Raw genomic sequence first — 25,346 nt, 5'->3', positions numbered from 1 at the left:
ATTATATTATATTATATTATAATAGTAATTAATAATAATAATAATATAATAGTAATTATATTATTATATATACACACTTTATTTTAAGGTCCAATTACGACTTTTGCCTCAGTAAACTCCTAATTTTATGCTTATTAATAGTTAGTAAGGTAGTTATTAAGTTTAGGTATTGGGTAGGATTAGGGATGTAAAATATGGTCATGCAGAATATGTGCTTTATAAGTACTAATAAACATCCAATATGTTAATTACAGGCATGCTACTAAGCAACTAGTTAACAGTGAGAATTGGTCCCTATACTAAAGTGCTATTATATTATATTATATTATATTATAGTTAAAAAGTTTGAGGATGGTAAGACTTTTGAAATAATTCTCTTATGCATTTTTGCATGTTATCTTTTACACTTTTGCTTTTTAATGAATTGTTTTGTTTTTCAATTATTAGTTTACTGTTTAGATTTTGCTGAATAAAATAAGCTGTTTAATAGCAGGTTACATTGTGAAAACCAACCATTACTGAGACATATTGTCATAAAAGAGCGTTTAATGAACTGTATCTTTTTTTCTTGGGCAGTACCAGCTGAAATGTTTTTAGAAGTCTTTTTAGAAGCTAAGAATTTAAGGTATGTGTATTTTCAAAAATAAATCTACAGTGAAAAATATTCATCGGAGTAAAAAAGTGTGACAACTTGCCTCAGTCTTCCCTACAATTATGGTTTGTTTATGAAGGAAAAGCAAAAGCTATTTCTGCCTCTGTTGCATAATATTAGAGGGGAATGATTCATATTAAATTAGTATATTAAGAAATATATAATAAAAAATTCTTAGCAGATTGAGTAAAGGATAACTTGTAACGTACATTTCTTCTCCATCATAAGCCAAAAACTCCTCAATGCTGCCCTCTGCTTCATACACCTCCTCTTCCTCTGAGAGGTTGAGTGAATGCTCACAAAGCGGAGAGCTGGAGCTCTGGACAGACTGCTCACACCAAAGTCCCGGGGCCAGACTGCGGCCTGCTACATACAGCCTGCAGGCAGAGGGAGAGAGAGAGAAATGAGGGAGGAAGCAAAATCCCGCCACAGCCAGGCCAGACTGATAAATGCATCGCCTGTGGACATGTTCAGTTCAGTGTCTTCATAACATATTGCATATTTTTAATCAGGTGAGAGGCCTCCTCCTTGAGGGTTGGTTTTATGTGTTATATCAAATGTATAATGTATGATAGGCTTCCGTGCATATTTCAAAACAATAGATAAGTACAGTCAAGCAAAAAGAGTTATGCCCAGGAACCAATCAATAGCTTGAGCCCATTAATCAAGAGAGAAAGGACCCCAAACATTTTTCGTAAGATAAGACCGACCTTAAAAAGTTCAGGAGTAACTCCAACGATAAACATAATATTGTGGTAAATTGTACATAACTACAAGAAATTGTAGAAGAACATTAGTTTAAATTGAACTTCTACATATTAAACTACATATTTATCTACATATTCTACACTAAAATCTACATATATACATATAATGGTATTATATTATATTATATTATATTATAATAGTAATTAATAATAATAATAATATAATAGTAATTATATTATTATATATACACACTTTATTTTAAGGTCCAATTACGACTTTTGCCTTTTATGCTTATTAATAGTTAGTAAGGTAGTTATTAAGTTTAGGTATTGGGTAGGATTAGGGATGTAAAATATGATCATGCAGAATATGTGCTTTATAAGTACTAATAAACATCCAATATGTTAATTACAGGCATGCTAATAAGCAACTAGTTAACAGTGAGAATTGGTCCCTATACTAAAGTGCTATTATATTATATTATATTATATTATATTATATTATATTATAGTTAAAAAGTTTGAGGATGGTAAGACTTTTGGAATAATTCTCTTATGTTCACCAAGGCTGCATTTGTTTGATCAAAATACAGTAAAACATTGATATTATGACATATTTTTTACAATTTAAAATAACCGCTTTCTATTTTAACTATTATATTATATTATATTATATTATAGTTAAAAAGTTTGAGGATGGTAAGACTTTTGAAATAATTCTCTTATGCTCACCAAGGCTGCATTTGTTTGATCAAAATACAGTAAAACATTGATATTATGACATATTTTTTACAATTTAAAATAACCGCTTTCTATTTTAACATTTTTTAAAATGTAATTTATTCCTGTGATATCTCCAGCCTTCAGTGTAACATGATCCTTCAGAAATCATTCTAATATGCTTATTGGATGCTTACGAAACATTTTCTTCATATTATTGTCAATGTTGAAAACAGTTGTGCAGCTTAATATTTTTGTGGAAACTGTAATACATTTTTTCAGGATTTTTTGATGAATATAAAGTTTAAAAGAACAGCATTTATTTGAAATCTTTTGTAAGATCATAAATGTCTCTACTGTCACTTTTAATCAATTTAATGCTTAATGCAATTTTAGTTCTTGCTGAATAAAACTATTGGCTTCTTTAAAAATCTTACTGACAGCAAACTTTTGAAATGTAGTGTATCTAATTATACTCTTTAAACTAATTTACTGATTTTATGACACCTGACTTAAAGCATTTCATACAAAGGAGGGGTGAAACACACTGCCAGTAAACAATTAGGGTTTCTTGGAAATAAATATCTGAGATTTCTGTTCTTCCCTGACAAGTTTTACAGGCTTTTTCCAACCATCTGCACTGGCCCTCAGCCAGACAGACCTCCATCACTGCTCAGTGCCCTAAATGGAGACTCAAGAGGACTCATTAATCTCACTGAACAACTATTAAATGGAACCACATATAAATCACAGTTTCATTCATTCTGTTTTCAGTGAGAAAACTTTTATACAGTTTAAATAATGAAATTATTCCAGCTGTGAGCTGTTATATCCTTAAAACAAAGCAACTAATTAATAATGGGCATACATTTTCATTAACAGTAAATCTAATCCATGTATATTTGTTAATTTTTGTTAAAATTAATTTAGATAATTTAATGTTTTTGAGGGGCTTACTCGCTATGGTCTTCTCTTTCGTCCAGACAGCTGGGTGTGGAGAAGAAGGAGGTTCTGGCACTGGACTCTCGTCTGCAGATGTACTGAACACCCTCCTGTTTAGGAGGCTCCATCTGATTCCCTAAAATTCTGTAGTCAAGGATGAAGCACAACAAGACAGTATCAGTTAGCAGGGTTGTGCAAGCTTCAGAAATTATTTAAAGATTCCTTTTCAATCCTAATTCAATTATTGAATTTGCTGAATTTGGATTTTGATTTAAAGGGGATAAAGTAAAGCAATACAAAACTTGGGAAAAAAATCTCCATTCCTAATTTGTGAATGTTAGCCTATATTATAACAATCAACAATGCCTTGGGCAGTTTCTGTGAAGTAACAAGAGGCAGCGATGTGTGATAGTGCTTTTATACAACAGCTCAAAATATGTTAATATTGATTAAGTTGCTTGTCACCACCCACTCAATGTAGAAAACTGCTCAATATTTTTTGTGGAAACTGTGATTTTCTTCCCCAGGATTATATGATGAATATAACGTTTTATTACATTTTTTTTATTTTTAAATTCTAAATTTACCTAACCCTTTTAGCCACAGAACAGTCAAAAAAAAAATTTCACAAAGGAGCTGTACCTGAGATGAGGGGTGTGTCCGTTCCACTCCTCACACTCCTCCTGCAGTGACTCCGAGCGGCTGCTGACTCTCCCCTCATATAGCAGCTCATCCACAGAGGTAAAAAAGAGCTGACGCACACGCTGTGTATTCGCCCGCTCAAACTCCTGCATGCAAGACAAACCAAACACTAAACCACTTGATGCACAAAGCAAATAATCCCACAACTGAGGAGATGGTGCATCTAGTGAAGCATTTGAAACAGTTAGACGCATGCACTAAAAACAGGAAACTGGGAGAGTCATTAAAATTATACACAGAACAATGCCCTGATGTCTCTTATTGATCTAGTGTTAGTTATTAGGTGCATATTAATTATAATAAACTGCAGTGTTGTATGCTATTTAGAAATTTACTGAGAATTAATTTTACTCTCCTACAGATGTTGCGACTTGGACACCTCACCTCTCCAAGATACCTTGAAGGACCTATCCGAAAGGTAAGACTCAAACCACTGGCGTGCGGTTCCTGAGATGCCATTTTCCAATAGGGTTGACAGGAGAATCTGGTGTCATAGGCTACATTACATTTACATTACATAGGCTACTATTACATTTAATTACATACTAATATGATGCATTATTATATGCATTGTAAATTATGCAAAATTACAGCATTCTACAGCATGTAGAGTTCTCCTTACTTTGTCATACAGTGTCTCTCTCTCTGAATAATATATGTCAAATAATGTTCTTATTCTTTTCTTCCTGTGGGGAAGCATCCCAGCCAGAAACTACAATAGTTTACTATGAATGAAATGGAAATTAAATTAAATACAATTAATTGTGTAACCAAAATAACAATAATGGTCAGAAAAAAAACCGTAACGTGTGACTTTTAATTATAAACAAGCCCGAAATACACCGGGACTCTTATTTTGAAATGTCTATACTATTGCGGGCTGATCCTTCAGATGAAAGAAAAAATATGCATTCTTACAACCGTCTAAAACATATTATATAAAGGTCATAAAGTAGACATTGTCATAATTCATCAACTCGAGTTCATAAGCAATCGCTTGGCATAAATGTGCGCTTTTCATTGATTGAGAATCACTTTGAAGCAGTCTGAACGCGCAATAGCGCCGCCTTGTGACACTGCAACGTGCAGCGCTCTTTTTTTCTTTTTGAAATCATTTCGAAGTTTAGTAATCGATAGGCTGTGTCGAGATTTTAGTTTTTCCATCCCCAAAATATAAGACGACTTAAAATGATCATTAATACGTTTGTTTTACCATTTCATGTATTGAAGACTTTATTAACTGAGCCCCGAGGCACCCCAGTAGCTAGATGTTGCGACTTGGACACCTCACCTCTCCAAGATACCTTGAAGGACCTATCCGAAAGGTAAGACTCAAACCACTGGCGTGCGGTTCCTGAGATGCCATTTTCCAATAGGGTTGACAGGAGAATCTGGTGGCATAGGCTACATTACATTTACATTACATAGGCGACTATTACTTTTAATTACATACTAATATTATGCATTATTATATGCATTGTAAATTATGCAAAATTACAGCATTCTACAGCATGTAGAGTTCTCCTTACTTTGTCATACAGTGTCTCTCTCAGTGAATGGTACACAGATTTTACTGATACTAGTCAAATATATATATTGAATAATATATGTCAAATAATGTTCTTATTAAAATTTAAGAAAAACTCACCCGGAGGGATTTTGCTTTATTCGCACACGTGCTCCTTAAATACATTTTACAGTGTATGTGTGGGTAAAGTCTATGTGTGGGAAGCACTGCAGACATCCATCAAAACATCCTCCATCCATAATATTTCCTTCTCCAGTGAAAAAAAATCATCTTGTCTGAATCAGGAGCGAAATGTCACGGATCAAGCACTGTTTACAAACAAAAACAGTCCAAAACAGTTCTAAACAAATATGTTGGAGGATTTTGATGTAAGAGGACAAAAACGGATTGTCATTTTCTCTGGAGGAAGCATTATTAATAATTAATTATGCAATGGTTTAAAGTTAAAATGCTTCAATGATGGATTTGTTTCTTACAAACATGCATCTTTTCACTTCACAAGACATTGACTGATAGACTGGAGTCATGTGGATTATTGTGATGTTTTTATCAGCTGTTTGGACTTTCATTACGGCACCCATTCACTGCAGAGGATCCATTAGAGATCAAATGCTAAACTTCTCCAAATCTGTTCCAATGAAGAAACAACCTCATTACTCATCGACATCTTTGATGGCTTGAGGGTGAGTACATTTTCAGCAAAATTTCATTTTTTTCGCTGAACAATTCCCTTAAAACAATGTAATTTAAGTCATGAAAGCGACATACCTATAATGATGCAGTATTTATACAAAAATTTGCAAAATAGTTTTAGATGGGGCATAGCATGTCACCGCAGGACATATTCAGTCCCAAAAGCATTTCACGTCAAGTACAACTAACTATTTATTTTACATAGATAAAGAAGATGCAAGACCTCTCTGTGTACGCAGGAGCACAAACTGACACCACAGCTACAGAAGACGTAACGCAGAGAAAGGGGAAAACTAATTAGCGGCGGGTGAGGGCTTCAACGGTTGGCAGGGGTCAACAAGGAAGCCCGGCATCAGTAGCAGCTCAGGTTTCTCTTACAGAGCAAACAGCAAATAATTTCAGCAGGTTGCCCGCCAGGGCCTAATGAAACATGCATGACCAGCAAGGCAGCAGAAAGCCTCAACTGACTGACATGAATTATTTCTCTTGTCTGCCTTTTAGCAGCAAGCACAACAGGACAGTGATTTCACTCAGGACGAGCCTGTCAAATTTTACACCATTCCAGGGTACAAATAACATTAAACCTGACTTGTTAAAACAGTTCTCTTGTTTAACATAATTAAGAAAACTCACCCGGAGGGATTTTGCTTTATTCGCACACGTGGTCCTTAAATACATTTTACAGTGTATGTGTGGGTAAAGTCTATGTGTGGGAAGCACTGCAGACATCCATCAAAACATCCTCCATCCATAATATTTCCTTCTCCAGTGAAAAAAATCATCTAGTCTGAATCAGGAGCGAAATGTCACGGATCAAGCACTGTTTACAAACAAAAACAGTCCAAAACAGTTCTAAACAAATATGTTGGAGGATTTTGATGTAAGAGGACAAAAACGGATTGTCATTTTCTCTGGAGGAAGCATTATTAATAATTAATTATGCAATGGTTTAAAGTTAAAATGCTTCAATGATGGATTTGTTTCTTACAAACATGCATCTTTTCACTTCACAAGACATTGACTGATAGACTGGAGTCATGTGGATTATTGTGATGTTTTTATCAGCTGTTTGGACTTTCATTACGGCACCCATTCACTGCAGAGGATCCATTAGAGATCAAATGCTAAACTTCTCCAAATCTGTTCCAATGAAGAAACAACCTCATTACTCATCGACATCTTTGATGGCTTGAGGGTGAGTACATTTTCAGCAAAATTTCATTTTTTTCGCTGAACAATTCCCTTAAAACAATGTAATTTAAGTCATGAAAGCGACATACCTATAATGATGCAGTATTTATACAAAAATTTGCAAAATAGTTTTAGATGGGGCATAGCATGTCACCGCAGGACATATTCAGTCCCAAAAGCATTTCACGTCAAGTACAACTAACTATTTATTTTACATAGATAAAGAAGATGCAAGACCTCTCTGTGTACGCAGGAGCACAAACTGACACCACAGCTACAGAAGACGTAACGCAGAGAAAGGGGAAAACTAATTAGCGGCGGGTGAGGGCTTCAACGGTTGGCAGGGGTCAACAAGGAAGCCCGGCATCAGTAGCAGCTCAGGTTTCTCTTCCAGAGCAAACAGCAAATAATTTCAGCAGGTTGCCCGCCAGGGCCTAATGAAACATGCATGACCAGCAAGGCAGCAGAAAGCCTCAGCTGACTGACATGAATTCTTTCTCTTGTCTGCCTTTTAGCAGCAAGCACAACAGGACAGTTATTTCACTCAGGACGAGCCTGTCAAATTTTACACCATTCCAGGGTACAAATAACATTAAACCTGACTTGTTAAAACAGTTCTCTTGTTTAACATAATATCAAGTAAAATTTTAATATTTAGCTTAGTGTATCTAACTGTGTATGTTTGTATGTGAATTGGGTTCTTGATGTTGTGTTATCTATCTATCTATCTATTAGGGCTGTGCGATATTGAAGAAAAATGCGATATGCGATAACTCATTAAATAATGAGTGAACTTCTATAACTATCTTGTGTCATATATACTGTATATATGGTTATTTGAATGTATGTATATGTATCAAGAGCTCCTGTAAAACCACAACAAATTCCTTGTGTTTGCGCACACTTAAGTGGTGAATAAAGCTCATTCTGATTCTGATTCTAATATAACTAGCATACATGTTTCACTTTTTGTGAGAAGAAAGCACCCCTACAACAACTTCTGAAAGTGAACGGTAGTGTTTTACTCTAGCATTACATAAAAATGTTATTTTAACATGAGTTTAGGAACTGAATAATAAAAAGGAAAAATACAACACTGCTTAGTATTTACTCTATGAATTCAATATGCACTGATTCTTATTTAAGCTACAGCTTAAGTTATTTAGGTAAGAGCAGTGAGTGATTTTCTCTTTGTCTTTTGTTCATGGCCCCAAATATTGCAAGCCGTAGCGATATGCATATTGCGATATGTACATTTGTGATATTTCGATAATTTCGATATATTGCACAGCCCTACTATCTATCTATCTTTGCCATCTATAATTTGGAAATTGGTGCCTTGTATGACAAAAAAAAATTGGTTAGTGTTATATGTAATTTTATGGTATCTGTTTGTGTGGGGGAAAAAACTAAAAAGTGTGGAAAAATATTTCTCATCAACAGTTTGAACTAATGTACTTGTTTTATTTTGGATGTTTTAGACATTTTTCTCAAATTTGATGTTTAGAAAATTCAGTAAAACTCAAACACCAGTTGTCACTTGTTGCATAGGCCTATACAGTATGGGATATGTAGCCTATAATAAGGATACTGGCATCCCAAACTAAAGAAAGAAAGAAAGAAAGATGTTTGCTATGGAGAAAATGCATTTCTTAAACAGTGCAGTTTAACCCTCTAAGCGCCAAAGTCGCGAAATTGCGACAAGACGTCATACTTAATCAAATAGACAGTAGTTCCTAATATGGTGTAATATCTCATTTGTATTTCCTACCACTAGATGGCAGACATGTAGTACTTCGATTCTAGACCAAAATTACGTCACGTTACTATTCAAAGTGTTTGAGGATTAACTACACGTTTTAACTGCTTAGTGATCCTTCACCATACATTTGATAAAAAACAGCAAATTTATTCTTAACACAGCAATGCTCAGCTTGACTCACTGAACCATTTCTAAGGCCTTGTATATTTCCATTCCACATTTATTCAGAAGACACAATGCCTGGAAGGCAGTAGTCTTCCTTTTTAAACATGCATCAAAAGAAAGCTACACTTTTGCCTTCAACAATTTTCAAAGATCAGCTCTAGCGAGGGACTTCAGTCGTAACTAAATGCTGGTGTAGATTGAGCAATTAGATACGCTCGTGCCAAAGGAAAGACTATACCCTGATTCTATGACATTAGTCTTGTATTAAGTAGTTATCAAGTACTGAGCACAATTCAATTAAATATTGAAGCTCGTGCCACAAAAGAACACAGTTTTGACTAGGCTTTTCTAGGTTTTATTTAGCCTATTAGACACACACAGCACTAGCCTAACACTAGTGTTGCCCCTTATTCCTCAAGTGCATGTGTAGCAAACTTCTTAGATAGAAATTCCCAAGACATTTAGGCCTACATTTAAATAACAAGGACATCGTAAACATTCAAAGAACCTACAGATTATTGTTCTAAAACTCCAGTGAAGCACTTACTTGAAGCTGTCATCTCTCTCTGGAACCGGACTCATATTGTCCTGAGCTCTTCTTGTCCTCTTCCATTGAAGTGTTCGCTCCGAGTCTAGCAGAGGCTTGGTGAAACCACAGCGATAATGTCTGTCAGAAAAGCCATGCTGGAACCTCGGTCCGGTAGAGCCGCCGCTCGGCTCATTGCGCTCTACGGTCACCTGCATTAAACACCGAGACTGACAGCTGCACCGCGCTGACAACAGACAGAGCAGACGACCTGTCACTCACGAACCGGTCTCTGTCACTATCTGCCATTAACATATCTTAATGACAACCACAGTGCAAATTCTGGGGAAGCTAATAGAAGAGTGTTGCTCCCCTCAGTGAACACAACACTAGGCTGAGGGGTTCTCAGAAGTGAGTAGCCTAGCTATTGTTTTTACACATACACACGAGTGTATGTAGGTCTATACGTTTCAAAAGCGTCTTAAAAGAACGTTTAAATAACCACACAAAAAATTACAAGTTAAAGTCAGAACGCTCAAAAAAGGCTGCGTTCGCTAACAAAAGTCGAGAAGTAACCATGGCAACAGTTCTCCGTTCTAGCGCTTTCGGTTAGAATTCGTTCAGAACGATACATAAACAAAACATCAAAACTGTAGCCTAATTATTTATCGGGGGTTTTTTTCATCACAAAATTGGCGTGTATGCTATATCTCAAAAATTTCCATTCAATGAAATGTAATATACATTTACGTTTAATTTAAAGCGTAAAATTGAACGGTTGCAATACAGTACAATAATGTAAGCCTACACAACTGTGGCCAAACAGTGTGATTGTTACGGTCAAACCAATTAAAGATCCAAGACACTTAAACTCTGCCCTGAGGAAATAAAACAGAAAGTGTAGGCTACTAATCATCCTATAAGTGAACCCCCCCCACCGCAATATATCGTTATGATCACAGAATCATAACAGTAATCATAACGAGCACTAGAGGGAGCCACAGAACAGCAAATACCAGTGTTACATTTAGGTTTGCTTTTAGCACTACTCACATCATAAAAATGTCTTTAATTTGAACATACTTTCCAATATATGGAACCAATTACTACTAATCATCCTATAAGTGAACCCCCCCCCACCGCAATATATCGTTATGATCACAGAATCATAACAGTAATCATAACGAGCGCTAGAGGGAGCCACAGAACAGCAAATACCAGTGTTACATTTAGGTTTGCTTTTAGCACTACTCACATCATAAAAATGTTTTTAATTTGAACATACTTTCCAATATATGGAACCAATTCACGACTTCAGTAGCACAAAAGGCTCATTCATCAGTGAAGTCAAAGAATTAGTATGCCGTAGTACCTCTTGGGATTTTTTTTATTAGTTTGGCTTCTGTGTAAGATGGGTTTGAGAAAAGGGGACATGTCTCAGATGAAAACGTATGTACTGTACTGTACAAACATCACATATCTGCCAGTATCTTATGAAAGGGCGATAAACCATATTTTCTATTTTAGTTATCAAAAACGTATGTTACATGAGGGACAAAAACAATAAATACGGACACTAAATCAGCAATTAGGGAGCATTCAATAAATCAAAACTATTATGATTGTTGTTTGTTTCTCCATGGAGAAATCACAGTTTGAAATCACTGATCCTCAGATTCAATTCCTTTGAGGGCCAACATTGAGCCCATGTGCTTATGGTGCTTCAGTGGCTAGTTTATTTATGAAAAGTGCGTATAAATAGTGCAAGAGGATACTGTGTGGTCAGGGTCATCAGGTCGGGGGCAGTGAATCCTAGGAGGTGGAGAGATGAATAGCTGGCGTCGTCTTGGGAGGGCCGGCGATGAGAGGTATTGAAAGGTCATGTTGAAAGTGATACACCCATAACTCAAGCCCCCCCCCCGGTCACCCTCCATTCACGCTGTCCCTTCCCTTAACATGCCGCTAGGCCAGCTTTACGTCTTTGTTAAGACTTTTCAGTAGCCAGAGGAAGAATGTCTAGAGTCTACTCAGACCTGACTGATTCACTTTCCATCCTTAAATGTTTTGGTACTGATGGCATAAATAGCTAGGTTTGCTACATAGTTTTAAATGGATTTAATGTACTTAACCGTGCTTCAGAGTAGTTTAAGATGTATTGTTGCCTATGCTAATAAACATTATATAGAAATATATATTTAAAAAAATACGTCTTTGTTAAGACTTTTCAGTAGCCAGAGGAAGAATGTCTAGAGTCTACTCAGACCTGACTGATTCACTTTCCTTTTGGTACTGATGGCATAAATAGCTAGGTTTGCTACATAGTTTTAAATGGATTTAATGTACTTAACCGTGCTTCAGAGTAGTTTAAGATGTATTGTTGCCTATGCTAATAAACATTATATAGAAATATATATTTAAAAAAACGTTCCCATATTATATATAGACTACAGTGCAACAGTTTGGGATAAGTAAGATTTTTTAAATAAATTATTTTATTCAGCAGTGACAATAGATATTTACATTGTTACATTTTTTTCAAATTTAATAATTCAAATAAATGCTTTTAAATTAAATATTGAAAAATAAGTAATAATTAATAAATAAATAATTAAGCAGCACAACTATTGTCAACATTGATAATAATAAGAAATATTTCTTGAATATCAAATCGGCATATTAGAATATTTTTTTAAATATCACGTGACACTGAAGACTGTAATAATGCTGCTGAATATTCAGCTTTGCAATCGTAGGAATAAATTACATTTTAAAATATCTAAAAAAAAAACAGATATTATTATTTATATTATTTAAATGTATTAATATTTCACAACATTACAGTTTTTCTGTATTTTGGTAAATTAAATACTGTATAAGAGACTTCTGTCAGAATTCAAATAAATAAATAAAAAATCTTACCAACCCCAAACCAATAGTGTAGTTTTAGGAAATTTAGGAAATAATTCACTGAATCATCATAATATTATTTGAACAAGAAATTGGCAAATACAGTAAATATTACACAGTAAATTGGCATTGTAAATACTTTGATATAGTTAATGTACTGTAAATGTTCAACAACAACAAAAGCCTGCACATGACACTTTTTCCATGTTCTACCAGCATAACTATGCTAGCATAACTTGTCTATAATTTTGAATACAATCCTTTTGAGAACCATTTGTTCAGCTGTTGTATTTCCATTTCCTTCTTCCCTTCTTACTTTCCATCCTTTTCTCTCTCTCTATCTACTATACTAAATCACTACTATACTTTTACCATCAGTTTATACCATTCTTTACCCTCAATTAAACAAACAAGCTACAAAACACTGTGTGAATCACCTTGTCCAGGTCTTTGAAACAAGAATACACTGCACCAGAAATAACCTTGCAGGATAACAGAGCAGGTATTTATGCAAAAGTGTCTGAAGCAAAGGCTGGGTAAAATGGATTACTGCCGCCCAGAGCCGCTGAGCAGCTCACCAGCAGCACTAATAGCCTGTCCCCATATATTCAGTCATTCCCATCTGCTTTGATTTAATGCCTATTACCCAGCCTCCTCCACAGCCTCTGAGCTCTGATTGGTCCACTTACGTGCTAAGCCCAGGCAGCTTATAGTATTTGTAAAACGTGAGACACAAAGAAAGCTTGTTCCTTTGCTGAAAGCAGTGTGCGTGTGTGTGTTTGTTTGGAGGATGTAAACCCATACGGTACGTACCTTTCAGAGCAGGTTCATCATCACAGAGGGTCTCCATCCTGTGGACGGTTAAACACAAAGAGGGCAGTCTGGCACCTGAGAGGAAAGAAAAGATCACAAGCAGGGGATTTGAACTGGATAGCAGGCACTACAGAATAGGACCTGGGGTCTGGACTGAAACAAGAACTGACTGACATACGTGTTTTGGATAACAGCTGGGGATGATATGATCTGTCATGTGGAGGACGCAGAGGCCGATGAGCTTATCAATGAGCTTGTGCTTCTGTCTGTGAAAGAACCAAGAAACACATCTAACACCACTGCCAAGCAGAGCCAAAATGCCTTCATTTAAAGGTAATGTGTCTTTTTGCTTTACGCAACATTCTTTTCTATTTATACTGAATGGTAAAAAGATGCTGGAATTAATTTTATTGTAATATTTTCCATCTAACTATTGAATCTATGTGCAAACATGTATGTATATGAGTTTCTTTATTGACAAAAGTTGCCTCTAGTTAATGGGACAGATTCTTTATTATAGAAATGCTTAGAGTTACATGTATCCCATTTTCCCTCTCAGCTTCAGCTTATGAGGCTTGTTGCCTTCTGGAAAGACATGCAACGACGTGAAACATTGATGTTTAATCCTTGTTGACAGCAAACTCCATAATACAGCTCATGGATATCGTTACATAACATCGTGTCCACTCTTGGCATAATTTTTCAGTCTTAAATTTATGCTTTTTGATACATAATGTGAGTTGCCGGAACCAATGAATGATATCTAAAACTGAACAGAGGGTTATAAGATGAGCTCTTTGTGATATATTAAACTGACTAGTTTTTTTTCAGTCTTTCTCAAATTTAAGATTATAAAAAGTAGTTAATAATTGCATTAAAATGCTAACATCTTTGATGGTTGTGCTGACAGTCCTATAATAGGAGCTTTATGCACTATTTAGTTACACAGTAAGTTTCTCTGGTAACTAAGATACATCTTTGTGTTAAACGTCTAGGAGGTGACAAAGTCAGACAGCCTTTGCAGGGTGTATTTCTAGGCCTCTGACACTCAGCTGAGGTGGCTTTTAGCCCCTAAGACCAGGCCACACGTCTGGTGCCAGGACCCTGCTGCTAACAAAGTCAGCCGGAGGTTACTGTCATAGGGCAGCATAATGTCACTGTATCTCTTTCACTGATTCTGTAGTTGTGATCAGAGATACTGCATGTTATAAGCAGCCATGGGGAATTGCTTGGCAAAACGTGTGTTTTCATTTTAATATAAAAGTTTAGTGATTTTATTTTTTGTTTTGTCATTTTTATTTTTTCGCCATTTTCATTTTATTTAAAGTTTTATTAATTTTGTTGTGCATTTTTATTTTTATTTTTTTTCATTCATTTATTTTTGTCAAAAAAATAATTTGTCAAAAATGTCTATATCGTTTTTTTTTTTCAATTTTAGGTTTATTTTAGTACATCAGTATACTAATTATTTTTGTTAGCCTACTCTACACAGCATTTCTCTCATAACAAGTACGACAAGTGTTGGTTGAGCACAGACCTGTTAGTACACAGGTTTTATTTGGTTCACAACAGGACATAACTGATCAGACTGAGGAGCAATCCAATAACCTGATTAATCAAACCCGCTGTGCTGATTTAGCCTTATATAACACCCACCTCGAGACAGCGGGGTCCAAAAGTCTGTTCTTTAAAAGTTCTTTACCCTGAAAAATAATAAAAAAAGACAAAAATATTTAAATATCAAAAGGAAAGTTATGATGTAAAACAAATGTGACATTGATCATGTGTATCTTTGCACATAAAGAAGTTTTCGCTTCCACTGAAGCTCAAGGTGCTCTTTGGATCATTATCATGATTTCATGATTAAGTTGTACACAACAAACCACTAGAAACTTTGAAATTCACTTCATTTTCAATTCAACGTTTCACTTAAATTGTAATACAATTTGTAATGGGAAAAAAAGTTAATTAGGAGGGGAAAACACATAAACATTTTTACTGGTATTCTCTGACTTTGACAGCACTGAAAAATAAATCACCAAAAAACACATTCATATCAATCATAAGTAGTAGATGCTTAAATTTATTTCATTTGTATTGCTCCTGTGTTCTATCCTCTTACTTTTTCATATAATGGGACTGATCCTTTGGAAGCAAACCTACTTTCAAGATGATTTTTTTAAAATCAGTTAATTCTCTTTATCCCTTTCTTCTCCTTGAGTAAGACTTTTGTTGTTAGCGCTCATTTACAGCATTACCGGCGTGTGTGAGAGGCTCATGTTTTGCGCTCATCTGTAATTCAGCAATTGTTGACAGGAATACACCTAAAAACATACCTTTTGTTAAAAATGTACTATAAAGAAAGCTACAATTCAGTGGTATGTGCAGCAGCAACGTGTCAGTGAAACCCAAGAACCGCTCAGTATTCGGTTACAGGAGATTTCACTGGTTTTAGTTTCCTGTGAACTCCAGGCCTTGGTGGGGTTTGTCGGTATTGTGTATAGGTGTGTAGGCAGGTATGACCTGCTTTTCCCAGCCTGTGGCTCCAGACTAGTCCTTCACCTCTCTTGAGTCATTGTGTAGGGCCAGATTCTAATTACAGCCCGAGTGGGTGTGTGAGCACAGCAACAAAGGGAGAGCAACATGGAAGCCTCTGTAAGGTGGACAGAGGATGCTCTGTCCGCAGGTAAAACTATCCTTTTGGAGCTCCCGTAGCAATCACAGAGCTCTGTTGAAGGGGGAAGGGGGTAATTTCTTACACCCTGATGAGGGAACCTTTATTCACTATACCGTCTCAAGAACAATGGAAGGAGCTCTGCTAAATATGTCAGCTGATAAGCCGGTGTCAGTCGCTTGTAAAAGATGTTTTTACTTTAGCATTGGGGTCATGTTCGTGAGGGTTATCCTCATGAGAAAGATTCACAAAAGAATCCGCTGTCTCGCTGCCACAAAGTCTTGTTATTCCACACCTACAGGCTACTGTATTGAGTAATTTATGTCAGTTGGATGGCACTGCTGTCGTTAAATTGATTTTTTTTAATCATCCACTGACAAGATGTACAATGCAGGCACATAATAGCATTTTTATAGGCGTGAGGTTATTAGATTCAGCTCAGGCCTAAAAATGAGGTCATAAAAACAGAATTTCCTCAGGGTCAACTTAGTCCTTCAGTAAGAGAGAACCTCAAAGTAAGATAAAAACGAACAGTCAGCAGGCTATTAACACAAAATAAACCACTAAAGGGTGATCAGGACTCTGGGTCTTGTATCAAGCTGAAGGGTTTATTTTGCTGACTTATTGTAATGAATACTTGGTCTTGGTGGGTTAGTCACCAAATAAATTAGAAATATGAAATATTAAATTGAGTAAAAATATATATTTTTATTATGTGCAAAGAGACTGCAGGGTGATAAAAGTCATGACATCCACTGACAAGATGTACAATGCAGGCACATAATAGCATTTTTATAGGCGTGAGGTTATTAGATTCAGCTCAGGCCTAAAAATGAGGTCATAAAAACAGAATTTCCTCAGGGTCAACTTAGTCCTTCAGTAAGAGAGAACCTCAAAGTAAGATAAAAACGAACAGTCAGCAGGCTATTAACACAAAATAAACCACTAAAGGGTGATCAGGACTCTGGGTCTTGTATCAAGCTGAAGGGTTTATTTTGCTGACTTATTGTAATGAATACTTGGTCTTGGTGGGTTAGTCACCAAATAAATTAGAAATATGAAATATTAAATTGAGTAAAAATATTTTTATTATGTGCAAAGAGACTGCAGGGTGATAAAAGTCATGAAAAAACTTTTTTGTTGTGGAGCTAGACTTCAGTTTTTTTAATGTCTACTACATATAAACTACCAGTAGGGGGCAATATCAGTTCCCACAAAATCCCAGTTTCTAGCCTTAGGGGGTAGAGGAAATAGATGGGATGTCCATTTATCTCTGCTCTCAGTTCCTCTCTCCAATAGCTATTTGTGGATCACATTTAAAAAGCTAATTTTGTCATAAATTAGTGCTGTGTGCATCGAAAATTCAGTCATGCAGCTACATTTTTTGGTAATATTGTTGCTGTGTTTTGTATAGTACAATGCTCAAACACTGTGTTCGGTTCATATAATATAATATAATATAATATAATATAATACAATAGTACTTGTGTCCTATATTTCTCCACCAGCTGCTTATACACTTTAAAAATAAATCAAATATTTCCATGTGAAAAAGATTAACAAGTGGAATCTTAGCAATCCTCCAATAGCTGAATAAAGCCATTGAGAGTCAGTTCCTGTGCTTTGAAATGACTGTGAAATGGTACACACTGTGTATTGAGAGAGAAAGCAAAACTTCAGGATGGATTGGTTAGCAAGCGGTACATTGAAAGAAATCAGTGTGTTTAATCATATACTGACGGTAAAAGCACTTATCCTTTCGTATAGTCAACATTGTGCTATCTGAAATGAAGCAGTACTGATTATCTTCCTCTCAGGGTTTCTATCAGACCCTGTCTGGTCTCTTGAAGGTGACAAAGTGCAAAGCGTAGTGGTAGTTGACAGTTTGCCGGTTAAATTTAGACGTGTGAGCGAATGTCTGACAGGCTCAAGCAACCCTAGCAGGGACAAGGAACCTCCCAAAATGGTACTCAATGAAATATGTGGCATGTCTGCAGGGTGACCTCCTTAATGCGATCAGAGTCGGTATCAGATTAATTCCTATTGATGTTTTGGTTCATCCACACCTTTTTGACCTGTTTTACAAACAAATGAACAATACTAAAGAAGTGATTACGACCAATTCAAAACTGGAACTAAAGGCACAGTCCACCCCAAAATGAAATGAATATTTAATCTCCCTCATGCTATTCCAAACCTGTATAACAGAAGATATTTTGAAAAAAGTATGTGGCATATGCAGTCACCACATTGCAGATTATTCTGCCAATAGCCAGTGCTAGGATTATGTAATCAGATTCCAAAACTTGTAATTAGACTTTATTATATTTTAAAATGCTGATAATCAGATTAGAGTTACTTTTTATGGATTACATGATTACATATTATTCACACAAAGTAAATTATTCAAAATGTATTTTTTTTCGTGAACCCGAGTTTAGGTAATCCTGCTGTAATGTAATGCTTAATGTATTTCATGATATTGATAACATAAAGAATGGAATATATCTTCTTTCTCCATGTTTTTTTAATCAGTATGGTACACAATAATCACATTCAAGTCTATATAAGTCAAAAGTAATCTAAAAGTAATCAAAAAGTACCCAGACTACATTACCTAATATGTCAAGTCAAGTCACCTTTATTTATATAGCGCTTTTAACAATACAGATTGTGTCAAAGCAGCTTTACAGTATTAAACAGGAAAATAGTGTGTCAATAATGCAAAATGACAATAGTAAACACTAATTTTTCAGTTAAAGACAGTTCATCATTGAATTCAGTGATGTCATCATCCAGCTCAGTTCAGTTTAAATAGTATCTTTGCAATCATTTGCAATCAAGTCAACGATATCGCTGGAAATTAAGTGTCCCCAGCTAAGCAAGCCAGAGGCGACAGCGGCAAGGAACCAAAACTCCATCGGTGACAGAATGGAGAAAAAACCTTGGGAGAAACCAGGCTCAGTCGGGGGGCCAGTTCTCCTCTGGCCAGACGAACCAGCAGTTCAATTCCAGGCTGCAGCAAAGTCACATTGTGCAGAGGACTCATCTGGTTCCTGTGGTCTTGTCCCGGTGGCCGTCTGAGACAAGGTCTTTACAGGGGATCTGTATCTGGGGCTCATCTAGTTGTCCTGGTCTCCACTGTCTTTCAGGGCTGTAGATGTCCTTTCTAGGTTCTGATCCACCATCTGGGATTCCAGAGCGCTAAATAGTCAAGTCAAGTTTATTTGTACAGTGCTTTTCACCATTCAAATCACTGCAAAGCAACTTTACAGCAAATTTAGTTTCTACAATATGTGTAATCCAGATGTCCCTAACTACAATTTTTGTCATGTCATTTATAATCAGTATTGGATTACAATTTGTAATCTACCAGCACTGCCAATAGCTGCTTGCTTTCTTTCTTTTTTTGTTCTTTTTCTTTGCAAGCGATTTGGCAATACACGTACAACAGCAAAATGTCCCAGACAAATCCATAGATGTGCACTAAAAGCGGAAGATAAGTGATGGTTTAGTTTGGCTTTGCTTAGAAATAATGGTCATTTTCTCTCACAATAGTCAAAACCCTATCATCAACAGAAAATGTAATACTATTACGAGCGGTATTGTCACTTTAATGAATGGTCCATTGTCGGTTCCACAATGAGCTTCCTCTCAACATCATCACACAGAGTGGATACCTCCAGCAAAACATTCCTCAGTAAATATCCGCCACAAGGGAGGGGTTCTGCGCTATTCATTACCATCCCATGATAAAGCATGCGCTCTGTTGGCTGTTACTATGACTACCAGGATCTTCTCCAAACCAATGAGAGCCCTTCACTTCTGTCGACCCAAAACAAGTGCACTGAGAAGGGGGTCGGCATGTCTCATCACTGATCCGCGTTTTCAATCTCTTGAGTCAAGAAAGCGCGTCTGAATTCGGAATATTGTGCCCGGGCAGCCATAGTGCTTGTTGAGAGGGACAATAACAACCGACTGCTTGCCGAGAAGCTGCGCGAGGGAACTGGCGCGAGAACGGTTTCATGTTTTTGATGCAAACACACGTGTGTGCTTTCACTTAACGGGATAATAATTTATGAGGGAATATAAACCGCGTTTGTTCAGTCTGCTGGATTGCCCAACATATAGGAGGTAAGGGCTGAAAGAACAATGTGCATTTATTTAATTTGACCCTTGCGTTATAAAAAATGTGATTTTTCATTAAACAGTATACACTACAAAATATGATTCTTTATTTAACATTATGCGCTATAAAATTATGTCATATTGAAAAATGCACTATAAAATTGGATTTAGCATTACACAATATGCACTACAAAATGTTTTGTATTTAACAGTGTGCACTAAAATGTCTTTATTACTGCACGTGAGTTGCATTCGGTGAGGTTGGACATGCTGTGGGATTCTCTCACACCTGAAACCGTCAAGCACCGTGATGTTCAGAATCATGTGAGAGCAGATGCATATGAGATCCAGTAGACTGTATGGAAGTATCATAGACAGAACTACGTCAGCAGCACAAGTGCAAGGGGCCTGATGCAAATGAAGTATTTCATGATTAAAGGACCCAGGGCCTTGCGCGTACCTCCACTGGAGCTTTAAATGATCCCTCGGTCAATGGTTGCTGTACAATTGTCATTAATGTATCACAGACTCTGATGTGCTTCAGCAATCGCAAGGTCAAGGAGGTCATTACAGATGTGCACTACGTCATAGACGAGGCCAGCTACATAATAAATAAAAGGGTATATGATATCATTGTGCCGTTTTTTTTTTTTCATAGAATGACACAGTTCTTATAGGTAATATCTGGAACTCACAAGTTCTACCACTCTCATCATTGTGTTTTTTTTTTGGTCTTTTTAATATTATTATTTATGGCTGTAAAAACAAGTTGGGTTAAGATTGAGTTGGTCTACTGCTATTGTGAGTGTCAAAGGTCATGATAAAGGCCTTAGCACTTAATTATTTCAATATTTTAACATGACTGCCATGAGTTACCCTTGTAAAAAAGAAGTACACTTTAGCATCATTTCGAAAGGAATAGGCTACTTATTAAGGAAATTAAAAATGGAGTTAATTGCAAACTGAATGTGATGTTTTTGGACACTTAATTGCTTGTTATTTGCAATTAAATGAAATATATTTTGATATGAAATTAGGCCTAGTTGAACTTAGTGAACTAATGTCAAATATCATTAGTATGTCAAAAAGTACTTTTAAATTGAAAGTGAAAGTGACGTGACATGTGGCTAAGTATGGTGACCTGTACTTGGAATTAGTGCACTGCATTTAACCCATCCAAAGTGCACACACACAGCAGTAAACACACACACACACACCCTGCCAAATTGGCCTTAAGATACATTTTATATGTAATTTCAAAATTACTTATACTGTCGGGTTAGAGAGTCGGACTCGTAACCCAAAGGTTGCGGGTTCGAGTCTCGTACCGGCAGGGATTGTAGGTGGGGGGAGTGAATAACCAGCGCTCTCTCCCACCTTCAATACCACGACTGAGGTGCCCTTGAGCAAGGCACCGAACCCCCAACTGCTCCCCGGGCGCCACAGCATAAATGGCTGCCCACTGCTCCGGGTGTGTGTTCACGGTTTGTGTGTGTTCACTGCTGTGTGTGTGCACTTAGGATGGGTTAAATGCAGAGTACTAATTTCTAGTATGGGTAACCATACTTGGCCACACGTCACTTCACTTTTTTTATGAAATGTGGTGAAAGTGAACTGATGAATGTACTGATAAGCATTTATAGTATACATATATTACATATATATTTACTTAAGGATGTTAAGGACATTAAATCAAACATTTACAGGATATATTACTTCGCATTTGTTAAGCTCTAGTGATGGATTCTGATGCTTCTATGTTCAACATGTTTTTCCCCCCTGCAGATCTAATACCTTTGCAATTTGACCTTTGTGCTTTCTTCTAAAAAAAAAAGAAAGAAAGAAAGAAAGAAAGAAAAAGAAAAGAATACGTTTTTTCAAAACAAGCATGATGTGTAAGGAAATCTAGACCATGTCAATACAGTGTTTCTCACTCTTAACCTTTAAATATAGGACATACTTCACTTTTGGGAAACTGTTTGTTAAGTCCAGGATCATGACCTGATACCTTCCTTTCAGCTATACTTTAAAGGCTCTGGTTGATGTAAGACCGAAGTCATCTCAGGCACGAGCATATGAGTGATGCTAGCTTTACTGGGTGGTTTTCTTTGGCTCAGGTTTGTGCTGACACCTTCAGTCTCTGCACATTCTCTGAGCTCCTCCTGGGTGACGGTATCTCTCACGACAGGAGGGGGCAGCTCACAAGGTGTCAGGCCTTCTGTGCAGCTCTTACTCTCGTGCTGTTAGAAATAAAAGTCAAATCTCAGCATGAAAAGTCTTTGCAGGGGCAATCAAGTGTGAAGTTTGTCCTGATGTGGGCTATAATGTTTAAGAACACAACAGTAAGAAAAAAACCGTAGAAATGATTTTGGCCCCGATGTCTTCTTGAGGATACATTTGTTTCACATTATATTAAGTGGTAAGTTAATTTGTCTTTCTAGAGCACACTGTAAAAAAAAAAAAAATCTGTGACATTTACAGTAAAATACCGGCAGCTGTGGTTGGCCAGAACTTCACCGTAAAAAATATGGTAGCAACATTTTAGGTTTTACAAACTTAACTTAAATTCACAACAAAGTACCGTATTTCATTAACTGATGTAATGTTAATAAACCAACATATTGAAGTACAAATATCTGTTTTGAACCATTGTAATGCACTGATAACCACCAAAAACTGGTGGTGATGAGAAAGTCACATGATGAACCAAAGCTCATCACAAACAGCTTTTCTACGAGCTGAGGAGGGCAATACTTATATATAGAAGGTGCACAGTGTCATTCACACTAACACTAAACCCCATCATGGTGACACACATGATACTGAAACAATGCAATAAACATTAATTTAACAACATTAGATGTAAGATTAAACCCTAATGTACACAACTGATAAGAAAAAACTATGAAGAAACATAGTTATTTCAACAAAAAAAACATCAAATATGAAGTGTCATGCAGGGAATTCTGGGAGTGTCAATTTACGGTTTGTCACTGTAAATTATACAATGGCTTTTTTCTTTTTCACTTCCAAAAACCGTATTTTTATCAGTATTTTACTGTAAAATTACATTAAATGTAATTGCATTTATTCACCGAATACTGCTAACCAGTTAACAGGTTTCTACTGTAGCATTTTTACAGTATTTTACTGTTAAAATCACAATAATTTTTTACAATGAAGCAGCATGACTTCAGGACAACTTCCTTCACTCTGAACATTAGTCTAGACACCCTGATAAACAAGAACTGTCACCAGCACAAAGCATCAGAGGCAAAAATAAAGCCAGCATCATGGAGCCTGAATCACTAAAATGTATCTTAAGTGAACTTTAAATAAAAGAATGATCTTAAGTGCACTTAAAATGGTATTAATGAAAAAAAATTGCTGTATAAAACTGGTGAAAGTGAACAAAGACGTTACCTGACAGTCATCCTGTGTTGTATGTATTAACGCATAGTATTTGGTATGCCCTGGCATACTCGAGATGTTTGACGACTCACAGAGGTCTTCTTAAGCACAGATCTGTATATGTTGTCACTTTTCCCCAGAGGCGTGGAGTAACTTTCCAGCCTGCAGACGTGCATGTCTCCATCTGAAAATAGCTCGAACTACAGCACTTGCTCTGAGAGGGGGCTTGCCTCTCACTTTCTTACATCTTTTGCCTTCAGAAACCAGCTGCAGTCTGGGACTTTAACCCTGAAACGCAGCAGATCCTCTGGGCTAAAGTGAGAAGTGTGGACGTGGAGCCTGCTGCCTGTCAGCTCGGACCCAGCGCCTGCTTTCAGTCCTAATGCCTGGTAAGGATTTGCCTTTCATTTTGTTTGGGATTGATTGTGTATATATTTTAGCAAATATATGTATTATTTTTAGTAAGGTGTGGTATAGGGAAGAAGTCTTTTCCCATAAATATCACATAAAAATGTACTTTCAATAATAAAAAAGTCTGTAAATATAATAAAAAGGCTGTAAAGTGCAGTGTAGAAAATAAATACAGTATTTAGCATTAAGCACATATTAAAGAATGATTCATCATATCACTTGAAAAGAAGGGAATCAATTATTAGAAAAAAAAAATACACATGCATGGTACTTCTGTGATTTGTGCTAGGGAATGTTTAAGACAGAATTGAAGCAGCTTTGAGAGGTCAAATGTGACATACAGCATAACGCACACTGGGTGCAATATCAGCACAGGAGCATGAAAAGCTGTCATGAAGATGTCTTACAGGAGGCCGCCTGGCAGACTCTGGGCCTGCTCCTGTTTTTGTTATGGGGGAGGGCTCTTTCGTCACTGTGGTATTTTTAACTTTGTATAATAAAGGAGTGCCCAGTCCCTGTTTCCTGAAACTGAACCCTTGTTATACCACTGTAGGACTGGACAAAGATTATATCATATTAATGATTATCACTTTAAACTTTTCACAAAATTCAATGTATATTTCTCAGAATTTTTGAATTTTCTCAGATTTTCTGTTCTTTTCAATTAAAGGAATCAAGCAAACAGCCACTGTAGCCTGTTAGATTCAAAAGTAAAGTCAAATCTACTTAAAAAAACAATCAAGGCTGGTTTTACTCACTATTCTTCACAAAATTTACACTGAAGAATTACATAGAAAAATGATATTTAATCATTTGCATTCATGCACCAATATAACAACCTACAGAAAAGGTATAGAACCAACATTTTTGTATGAATTTAAAAAGTGAATAAATTAAGTTTTGAATCAGTTCACTTACATTCAATTCAACTCAACATTCAAACGAATAAGTGAAGTTTTGAATCAATTCACTTGAACTGATTCATGGTAAATACAATTTTGTCATCATGTACTCACCCTCAAGTTCCAAACCTGGATCTGTGTCTTCTGTGGATTACAAAAGAAGACATTTTGAAGAACATCGAAGACCAAACCACATGTGGAACCCACTGACTTCTATTGTATGGAGAAATTTCACAAAACATCTTTTATGTTCTACAAAAGAGAAAGGCAGACAGTTTTGGAATGACATGGAGGTGAGCAAATGACAGATTTGGTTTTCTATTTTTTTTGTATTAATATTGAGTGAACTATTCCTTGATGTTTTTATCAGAGTCTTAACAGACTCTACAGCAAGTCACAGGGAATCAAAAGTAAAAGCCTATATGATAAATTAAAAGTGCATTGAAATCATCCCAACACAAGAGTGCTTCATTTTATATTGTCAGCGAATCATATTCAGATATTGCTCAACC

The 25,346-nt window shown here is 36.2% G+C and overlaps 2 protein-coding genes across 2 annotated transcripts in view; one reads left to right on the top strand and one right to left on the bottom strand.

Moving 5' to 3' along the window:
- Positions 1–545: 545 nt before the first annotated feature.
- On the bottom strand, positions 546–3,947 carry LOC107600175 (protein FAM149B1-like). Its single transcript, XM_016292000.1, has 4 exons — positions 3,664–3,947; positions 3,037–3,165; positions 862–1,029; positions 546–582 (listed from the first exon to the last, which is right to left on the bottom strand). Exons 1-4 carry the CDS (start codon positions 3,915–3,917, stop codon positions 546–548), a joined length of 588 nt encoding a protein of 195 aa, XP_016147486.1. The 5' UTR covers positions 3,918–3,947.
- Positions 3,948–13,232: 9,285 nt separating this feature from the next.
- LOC107600174 (uncharacterized) overlaps positions 13,233–25,346 on the top strand; it is a 70,078-nt gene continuing 57,964 nt past the window's right edge. Inside the window, exons 1-2 of the mRNA XM_016291999.1 lie at positions 13,233–13,641; positions 23,782–23,910. Coding sequence (XP_016147485.1) covers positions 23,904–23,910 — 7 coding nt within the window. The 5' untranslated portion in view covers positions 13,233–13,641; positions 23,782–23,903. The remainder of the gene's footprint in view (positions 13,642–23,781; positions 23,911–25,346) is intronic.

The sequence above is a fragment of the Sinocyclocheilus grahami genome, unplaced genomic scaffold (genome assembly GCF_001515645.1).
Source record: "Sinocyclocheilus grahami isolate Dianchi unplaced genomic scaffold, SAMN03320097.WGS_v1.1 scaffold279.1, whole genome shotgun sequence".
Classification (NCBI taxonomy): Eukaryota; Metazoa; Chordata; class Actinopteri; order Cypriniformes; family Cyprinidae; genus Sinocyclocheilus; species Sinocyclocheilus grahami.
Note: the sequence above shows the minus strand (reverse complement) of the source record. Positions and strands in the feature narration are given on the sequence as shown.

Coding starts and splice junctions, on each gene's coding strand:
- LOC107600175 (XM_016292000.1), bottom strand. CDS start 3,917: ATGCGTCTAACTGTTTCAAATGCTTCACTAGATGCACCATCTCCTCAG. Junction 1,030..3,036: donor GAAAGAGAAGACCATAGCGA/GTAAGCCCCTCA, acceptor CTCTGCCTGCAG/GCTGTATGTAGCAGGCCGCA. Junction 583..861: donor GCTTATGATGGAGAAGAAAT/GTACGTTACAAG, acceptor AAAACATTTCAG/CTGGTACTGCCCAAGAAAAA.